The sequence below is a fragment of the Cupressus sempervirens genome, chromosome 7 (genome assembly GCF_028749045.1).
Source record: "Cupressus sempervirens isolate cs-2001-9-10 chromosome 7, ASM2874904v1, whole genome shotgun sequence".
NCBI lineage: Eukaryota > Viridiplantae > Streptophyta > Pinopsida > Cupressales > Cupressaceae > Cupressus > Cupressus sempervirens.
In genome coordinates, this window is record NC_143124.1 from 882,462,656 (window position 1) to 882,472,796 (window position 10,141).

The 10,141-nt window shown below is 34.4% G+C and overlaps 1 protein-coding gene across 1 annotated transcript; it reads right to left on the minus strand.

Moving 5' to 3' along the window:
• Nucleotides 1-8,219: 8,219 nt before the first annotated feature.
• Nucleotides 8,220-8,984, minus strand: LOC149550287 (antimicrobial ginkbilobin-2-like protein). Its single transcript, XM_089794455.1, has one exon. It carries the CDS (start codon nt 8,982-8,984, stop codon nt 8,220-8,222), a length of 765 nt encoding a protein of 254 aa, XP_089650581.1.
• Between the last annotated feature and the right edge of the window lie 1,157 nt (nt 8,985-10,141).

The following is a 10,141-nucleotide window of genomic DNA, read 5'->3' on the forward strand; positions in this document are numbered from 1 at the left end:
GAGCCTTATTACCTTGAGCTTGTTGTCTCTCTAAAGTCACCACCTTGTTGCTCACTTCCTGCATCACGGAGAAGCTATCCTCTAGCTTCTTCTCTTGGCCCTGCAATCTCCTATCTATGTTTAGCATCATAGACTGCATCATTTCCTTGATTTCATCCATTACATTTGAAGATGTGGAAGCTTGAGGGACTAGAGCAAGGGGTTGTGATGTGGAAGTTGTGGCAAGAGGAGCCACTTCTAGTTGGTGATTTGGAACATTAGGGAAGAAGGGCATAGGAGGCCTTGGAGCTAACTTCCCTCCTTCTATCAATATATTTTCTACCCTTATTGCTATGTCATAAGCATTAGGTAAGGTATCCCCTCCCATAGTTTGGATTGTAGTAGCAATATCACTATTAAAAGCATTGAGGTAATGCAAGAAGGCATTACCAGGGGTAGGTTTTACTGAAGCAGGTATTCTATCCCATGTCTTTTGAAATTTATAGTTGAAATTAGTCATATATTCATGGGGGGCTCTTTTTATAGTAGTCAACTATTCTAAAAGTGACAAATGGTCACTTATGTCCTCAAAGTGTTTGCATAGTCCTGCTCCTAATCCATCCGAATCTATTATAGAAACATGAGCCAAACTTCTATACCATTGTAGTGCTTTTCCTTTCAAGGATGAGGCTAGGAGCCTAATTGCTACATTATCCTCTATAATACCATGAATATTACAAACATTTGCAACTTCTTGAATGTGTTCTAAGGGAGAGGTAGAAGTTTCACCAGTAAACTCTGGTATACTTTTAAGTGTAGCTATTGGTATGTCATGTCTTTGGGCAAATAAAAGAGGACTACCACCATTGAAGGTAGAAAAAGCATGAGCTCTAGTTTGTGCCATATAGACAAGTGATCTATTAATATGTCCTGATGGCAATCTAGGCTAAGATCTAACAACAAGAGGAATAGAGATAGATCTTGCAAGTGTATTTGTTACTATTACACTCCTAACTAGCACTGATAAAGATACTCTAGTCTTCCTTCCTCTAGGATTTGAAAATGAAAGCTCTTGGTACTAAAACTTACCTCTAGAAGATGCCCTTATTTTAGTTTTGGGCATGAATTACTGCAACGTTGGTCTAGAACCAGATGTATTTGAAGCTCAGAGTCACCAAGTACTTGAAGGATAAGCCTCTTAAGGCTTGAACATCGAAGCCAGTACTACCTCCTCAACATTAATCTTGAAATCTTCCTTTTGACACCAGTAGACTTGAAATTTTTTGAATATTGTCCCATCGAGCGTGCCAAAAACTGTTGTCATAGAGGTTTGCACCCTTGTCCAAAGTCTTACCTAAGGACAACCATGTGAAACATGGAAACAACCTCCAAGTTGTTGGACTTGAATTGTGTGGTTGAATCTCTAGAGAAGGAAGCCTTCCTCTTACTATCAGGGCACACCTAACTATTCTTCGAGAGGAAAAGGGAGAAATAGAGCATGAAAGAAAATCTACCTATTCTAATCTAAAGAGGTGATGCACCAAAATAGAGTGTTCAAACCAATCTATGCCCATACATGCACTATTGAAGCATTATAACACCAAAAGATATACAGAGAATGACTTTGCCTTGTAAATGACTAAGTGGTTGAAACTAATAGACAACAATGGTTAGAGATACCAACAATTATCTCTTCCTTTAACATTAGTGGAAAAAACACTTTGTCATATTTATATCACTTTTTCATATCAATACAAAAATGATAAAATGAGATCTCCCCCTAAGTCTTATGACTTATGAATAATGAATGGAAAAATTTATTATAGTCTTTATACTATACTTGTATATTTCTTCTTTCCTTCTGCAATATAATCCTATATATATTTCTCTGTTGTATACATTCCCCCATTTTTTTTAACACTTGATGTCATTGCTACTAGGGTTGAAAGAGTTAATCCATATGTTTTAGTGAATTCCTTGTGAACTCTGGTAATCATGGTTAGTGCATGATTCCATATGGTTCATGCTACCTTTAAAATTTGAATATGCAATTGTAGTTTTTTAGGTAAATAAATTAAATTCTCACCCTCTAATAAGTTATGATCTTTTGCAATAAGATCCTGGGATATCTTTAGTTCTCTCTGCATGATCTCCAAATGAGGTATCAATATTGTCTAAAGTGAGATCAATTTGGATCTCATGGTGTTGTCAGCTTCCTGAAGCTCAACCATTATGCCTTGAGAATTCAATAAAATATTTTAGTGATCAATGCTAGATCCTACTGACTCTGAAATAATACTGTAGGATGCTTTCATGTTAGCCAGAGTCTTATCTATTTGTGTCTGAATATTATCTATAAATCTTGGTACATTTGACAAAATTGTGTATAAATGTTTTAATCTTTGTATAAGGTTCACCATTACCTATGCTTTTTTCTATAATAGTACTTTCTTCTGACCTATAGTTATGAAAACTTTGTCAACAACCTTGGTCTCAAATCTTCTTGCTGACCAATCCATTATCTTCTCATTGCATGCAAAAATTTTAGCACTAACTTGATCAATTATATTTACAAGTTGATCAGTGGTTGGTGTCTCTTCATCTACATTTTGTATGTCAAAAGCATCAACAAAAATATGATTTACATCTTGTAATGTATGTTGCTACTTTAGCTCTCTCTTGACCTCCTCTTGTCTCTCTTCTTCAAAATTTCTTGTAGAAAAATGTTTTTGTACAAGGTGAAATTTTCCAGATCAAATTGAGGCATCAAAATTCTCTTATTGAGATTAACCTCAATATTTGGTGAAATGTCTTTTATTTCTTTTCTCTTCCTATTTAATGAAGTGGTGTTATTGCTCAACATTACCTTAGGAGTAGGTGAGGGGGTTTCAAAACTCAATCTTTCTTTTGCATCTATGCTTGAGATAGCTATAATTATACTTGGTTCAATCTTATTGGATTCTTTGTTTTCCTCAATTTGAGGTGCTGAAATAGTCTTTTCATTTTCATTACTTTCTCTATCTACAACATCTCCTTCATTTGTAAGCCTTGAATGCTCAACTTCTAGAGTGTTAGGAGTGTTGACATATATAGGAGACATTTTGCCTTGAGGACTCAACAAACCTAATATTTCTCCACTATTATACTCATCATCAATGTTTACAGCCTCTACTTTCTTTATAGTTAGCCCAAAATATTTTTCCAAAGAAACTCACCTTGCTTTTGTACAATTTCCTCTTTATTTTACAACAGTAAAAATATTTTGTACATAGGAATAAATCTTATCCTATATTTCTACAAAAACGTGTTTATTTGATCTTGTGACAAATCATGCATGACTTTGACTAATGTGTTAGATCTTATCCGTGTTTCTCATTTCTCTTCCTATTACCACCTTTTCTTTAATCTTTCATAAAGGTCTTGAGGTATCCTATCCTCTATTTTGCTAGGGGCTAGTTTATTATTTGCAATATTTTCCACCATAGCCTCTTCTACCTTATTTCTATCACAATCATCTAATGTATCATACTTTTCAAATCTAAAGCTAGAAAATCTTGTTGATCTTTTCAACTATGAGCATACCTAATCAATTGACTTATGGTTTTTTTGAGGTGGTCCTCTAACTAATCTCCTTCTCTTGGTTTGAGGTTCACTTGGCTCAATAGTCTCTACTACTTTCTTCTTTGCAGACTGCTCAACAATAGAAGCTACCCTAGTTATTGGCATGTTTGATGGTGGAGGTGCCATTGCCTTCTTCTTCTCTATTCTTCGAGCCTTCTTGCTCAGTGGCATGACAAAAACTAGGGCTTTAATACCCTTTTTAGCTTCTTCTACTTCTTCCTCATCGCCACTTTCTTCTTCTTCATCTTTACCACAACCTTATTTACAATTGTTCTTTACCCTTGCCTAGGGTGCCCAATTTAGCTTATAGATCTTCAATCATCTTCTTTCTTATTAATGATAGATTTTCTTCCTGTTGTAACATTTGTAGCTCGACAAGATCATACTCATGATCTTTCATGACAATCTTCTACACTTGGTCCACAACCATACTTGACACACTATTCAATCTACTTGATTGATAGAATTTGTGAGTAATGACTCTCACTAAAAATTTGTGAGCGATCAAAAATTATTGTGATGGATCTTCCATTCCATTTGGCTCCTATATTTGCTTCAACTTCTCCTCATCTCAAACATCACATGTTTTTCTTCTTATCCAGGGTTGGATAACTTGTAACCCTATGTATCATCTTCTTTGTGATCTCTATTGGTGCATTCTGCAACCAATACATCATATCATGAACTCTACTCCAAATAACTTTGATCCATTTGATTCTAAAGTTTCTAGGAAATTCTAGGGCTCAAATTAACCCTTTTCTCTCAAACATCTAGAACTCATCCTTCAAAAAAATTTCATTGCACAACTTCTCATAAGCTTCCTTGATTTCATAATCTCTCACTTCTCTAATTTTGCACATGTGACAACTTCTGACATCATGAACCATAATGAATTTACGTGGTATCAAGGATAATGCACCCATTGAGTCTCTTTTTAAAATAATTTCTGGAATAGCACAAAATTTAGGTGGAGGACTAGCGTCACTCTTCACCAGTTGAACTTTACTAACCTTTTTGTTCATTCTAGTGGTTGATGAAGCTGCCATGATTGTAACTAGGATTTGATCTTCTTCCTTTTCTAGATACTTGTCACTCATTCATTCTCTTTACTCATTCAAACTTCTTGATCAAATTTCTCCTTGAAATCATTGTTGGTTTCTTGAATTCTCTTAATCTCTCTAAGCTCTTTGAAAATATGGATGCAAGGTATGAAATAATGTATTCAAAATTTGTTATATACCTCATTTTTCTATCAATTAGGTTCACCATTAATGTTGTGTACTTCATTGAGTGGAAGCCAACGAGCATAAAAAATTAGTCTTTTCCATAACTTTTGGTCTCTGTTGGAGTGCTTGGTCTATGTTGCAATGCTCAGTCAATACAAGAATTTTACTAATACTTTGAAATCTTTCTCAAACTTTGTTCTCATGCATCTCATATATGTAGATATGAACTTTTGGTACATATTAATGTAATGAACTAATGTATGATATATCATTTAGATATAAAGTTCCATGCATACCTCTTTTTCTAAGTTAGAGATGACATGATCACCTTCTCCATTAGATTGGGTGACCTTAGCTCCATTAGCTCCACTATTTCCATCTTTTGGTTTCATTTTCCATTTTTGATTCATTTCATTCCTCAATTTCTCAATGTCCACTTTTTTCTTCCGTCTATCTTTTATCTGATTTTATGAATGAACTTGAGTCTTGCAATTCTTGCTTTGATGTCCAAACTTGTGACACTTGAAACATGTATTATTAGATGCATAATTCTTCTTCTTTTGATTTGGCTAGTAGGGTTTTGTCTCTGATCTACATTCAAATTCTCTATGCCCATATTTATCATAGTTTTAACAATATCCTTCAAATCTAGGTGTAGTAGGTGGAATCTCAATCTTGACCTACACTCAGGTATTTGATGTCCTTGTTTCTTGTAGTAAAAATGGTAACCAATAAACTTGGCTTTAGAATTTTTCATACCATGTTTGCTTCGATAGATATTTGTAGCATGACCAATTTTTCCATGGTGATAACATGTTGGTTTGTCTTTTGGCTTTGCATTTCTCATTTCTCCATTCCTGGATGATTATCCTTTCTTAGTGCATGAATGTCCTGACCCATAAGAACAACTTGATGACTTCATAATTTATTCAAAGTATTTCATTTCTTCCTTTAGCTTGTTGAATTTTTTCATAGATTCCTTCTCATTCTTCATGTCATTCTTTAGTTAGTTAGTCTGTGTGTGTGTGTGTGTGTGTGTGTGTGTGTGTGTGTGTGTGTGTGTGTGTGTGTGTGTGTGTGTGTGTGTGTGTGTGTGTGTGTGTGTGTCCAATTGCACATTATGGACTACCATCAATGTTTTCTATTCATTCATCTCTCTAACATATTGATGGTTGATAAATAAAAAAAGTGATCAAAATGGTTTATTCCAAAAAAGAAGAAAAAAAAAAGTCACATGATCTTACAAGTGAAAAAAAAATTCATTATACTATAGAATTTTATAGTAAGTGATACAGTTTTAGCCAAGCTTTCCTTAATTTGGTTTAAAATTGAGTTTTGTTAACATAACTTTTATTGTACCAGTTTGGAAGCAATATCATTGTCTCATAATGGATTGAATGATCCATATCATAGTGGAGGGTAAGTTCAGTTCTTCTTCTCAGATGTCATGCTCATTACATTATCCATTACTATGTACCTTGCTAATTTAGTTTGTTTTGGCTAAGTTGTGAATAGAATTTGAGTGTGTTGGAGAGTATCTCTGAAAGTATTGTAGCCCTCTACGACCAAATTGGTAAGTTGGTTTAGAGACATTTTTCTAGATAAATAGAAATGATATTATTGTATAAGAAGTTAATGTCATGTAGGAAGCCATTGTCAAGACATTTAAGATAATGCCAAGGATGATCCAATGTGGCTGGAAGAACTATGATGAACAGATTTACTAATCAGACTAGAAAATAATTTGAATGTTTATCCCATGGAACCATTTTTTCTCTATTAAATAGAAACCTATTACGAGTGGTAATAATAATTCAAATAATTAAACATCAATTACAATCATCGATTTTGAATTAGTTCTTTGATATTTTAGAATGATTAAGACTATGTTTTTATTTTTAGTTCAAAAAAAAAATTGATTACAAATTAATTTTATAATGTTTTTAGATGCATTTTGTATAATTTTTTTCTTTTTACTTTTCTTATCTCTACCTACTAAACCAGACACCATTGAAAATAATCAGATAGTGAAAATTACTATCTCACTCAACATAATAGTTCAGTTGCTTCCAAAAAAAGTGGAAGAGTTTTTCTTGCAATGACTATTTTCTCTTTTTGTTTTGATCCTACTCATTTGTACCTATTTAGTGACAACTCATTCTATGAAACATTGCTAGCCATTATAGAAAATGTTACATTACTTTCAAACATCATTTGAAAAGGAAAAAAAAAAAAAACTATTATCATTTTCAAACATGTTACTTTACTTTCAAATATCATTTGTAAAGGAAAAAATACTATTATCATCTTTAGGATATGATACATTATTTGAAAAGGAAAAAATACTATTATCATCTTTAGGATATTATGTCTATTAGGCTGCAAGCACATTTTTTTAAAGGATAAGCTTAAAATAGAATCTAGACAAAGAAGTTATTTAGGGTTTTAGATCATTACTTAGGTGGTCTCTTCTATTTTATGTCTCTTACTTTAAAAAACTACTATATACTAAAAGTAATATTATAAGTCCTTGATTTCTAATTATTTAATTAGTTAATTTTTAATTATGTAAATTAAGAACTTCTTGAAATTAGTTTGAGGTAATAGAATATTTATTTGTATGAAATTTTAATTTCTTAAATTCAATATGAAGATTTGATAAAAGTACGTAATTATCTACTGCGAGTTAATGCATAATAATGGTCATTTTTTTCATTTAAATTTTTGCTTTCTATTTCTATCAAGAAAGCTGAAACATAAACTTCCCATCTCTCTCAAGAATGCTAATGCCTAATCAGTTTCCTATGCCAAATGAACAGCTTCTCTTATGCCACTACTTAAGAGGTAGGGACTCCAATTGCTCGTAGCTCTTGTTTATATAGGAAATATGAACATAATGTACAAGCTGCCAAAATGATTTTCTCTTCTCTCTTTAATAATCTTTCCTTGGATACTATTGGGTAATTGAAATTTCTATGAGAAATCCCTTGTCTAGTTGCAAAGGATATGTGTCAAGACCTATGAAGGATCCCCTCAAAAGTTGATGTTTGATATGGATTCTTTTCTTTTGAAGGGAAATAAAGTCTTAAGGTGTGGATAGGTTCTCACTTTATTGGACTATCAATTGAATATATATATAAAAGCCATTTGTAGAATATAATTCTCACAAAGAAGATAAGTTGAACATATAAAATATGGTGCTGTAAAATTTAACACCAATTGACAATGATAGATTTAATCACAATAATTGAAAAATCACTTTAATCTAAATAATCTATTACGAAACCAAACCTCAATCCACACTTAAATTATTTGGCGGGTACGCCTGCCATTATTTGTATGGTGAATCACCTCAATTAAAAGAAACGAATTAAAAAATAACTAGTATAGAGACTAATAGTGGTGTTGGGCGAAGGGATAGAGCTCATAGCGCAGGGTGCAGCTCCCCATGAAAACTTGAGCACCGACTCTCTGGCTAGAGAAGATGGAGATCTCCTCAATTCCCTTGGAAAGGCAGGACGCGCAGTCTTTCATGGTCATGTCACGCCAGCACATCTCCGTGGCATAGATGCTCACGTCTTTCGAAGTCGAAGAAACAACAGCGAATGACCCCTGGGCAAACTTGATGGGACTGGCTGGGGCCCTGCTCGACAGATCCGCCAACACATTCCTAACGCCACTGTTAAAGTGGATGTCTGTGTCGTTACTGACGTTTGCAACGCCGTAACACAAGTTGGTGTCCAAAACGGAGAGAAAGGTGTAATTCTCGTAGCGAAGGAAGCAACGCTCCAGCTGAACGCGAGCGCCGATGGCGTTGGGGCAGTCGCGGCGGACGACATTCACCGCCTCCGCTGAGCAGGTCTGGCAGTCGGCGGGAGAGAGATCTGGATTGCACTGGAGGCGCCCCGACAGCTGGTCCGACGTGTCTTGCCCGTAAACAGAAGTGCCGAAGCCGACGTATGCTGCGTTCTCCGTCAGAGATTTAAAGAGCGCTTCGAGGTTGGTATCGAACTGTGAGCCGTTGGAGTACTTTGTCACATTACATGCCGTGTATATGCTGCCCACCTCGTCCGAGGACTCGGCCATTACAGCAGAGAACAGGAGAATAGCCGCTAGAAACATCGGCACTATCTTTGATGCAGCCGCTGAGAAATACATTTTTGCAGAATACGAAAGAGAAGTCAAAGATGTTGTAAAACACAAGGGGCAATTTGGGTTATAAATAGATTGAAAACGAGGGGAGAATGATCATGGTCAGGGCATTGCTAATTATTGTTAGTTAGACAGCTGTTATTTCTGATCCAAAAATAGCAGTAGTATTTATAGGTAGTTTGGACAGTTGTTTGTTCACTTGTCAAGAATTAGTAAATGGTTGTTGCAAGGATAATTATTTACTAATTTTAGTGATTCTCTTTTGGACACTTTGCAACCAATTTTATTATTGGCTGTCGAGTTGTCTTAATCTTAGCCATTGGTTTGATTTAATCTCGGTCATTGGTTTTTCCAATAGGGTAGTATAAAAAGAGGTCATTGGATCATTTGAAGATACAAGTTTTGAAAAAGCATTTTGCAGTGATAGCAAATTGTTTTGCAGTGTTAGCAAAGGCGCAGTGTTAGCGTGGGGATAGCAGTGGGGAACATCAGCGGGAGAAATTAGGAGGTTGTCGGAGTTCTGCTAGTGAGAGGCAATAAATTTTGTATCTCTTGATTTGTTGAAATTTAATATAATTTCTCATCTGTAGAATTGGTTTTCCCTTAAGGGTTTTTCTAGGGACAATTTGTCCGAAAATATTGTGTTCATTGTGTTGTTTATTTCTTTCCGTATTATATAAGTGAAGTTGCAGTTGTGTTATTTTGCAATATTAGCTAGGAATTTTTTTTCAGCAGTTTAATAATTGTTTACGATAGGAAATTAATAATCAGTGACTACAATAGTTGATTTTTCACAACCATGGCTGACTTCGGCAATACACATATTATAAATCCGCGGAAGCTAATTCGACCACATTATTATTATTAGCAGGTAGATTTTGCAGGCTTGGCCACTACCTCATCAACATTTTACCTCAAAATGTTATATTATTAAAGAAGTTGGATGAGCTTAAGCTTTTTAGAGCTAAAATAGTCTACGTGGCACATGTTAAACGGATGACCTAGTCTGCAGCACAGTATTTTGTTTTGTTTTAAGACTCTTTAAATATTCCATTAAAATATGTGTATATAAAGGATTTTATTCTGATGATGTTTTCTGACGTGTCAATTTAAAATTTGATTTGTTTAGATTGATTGGATTATATGTATAGGTAACGTGAGTT

What these genes read in the sequence shown, in the direction of transcription:
- LOC149550287 (XM_089794455.1), bottom strand. Translation starts at nt 8,984, where the DNA reads ATGTATTTCTCAGCGGCTGCATCAAAGATAGTGCCGATGTTTCTAGCG.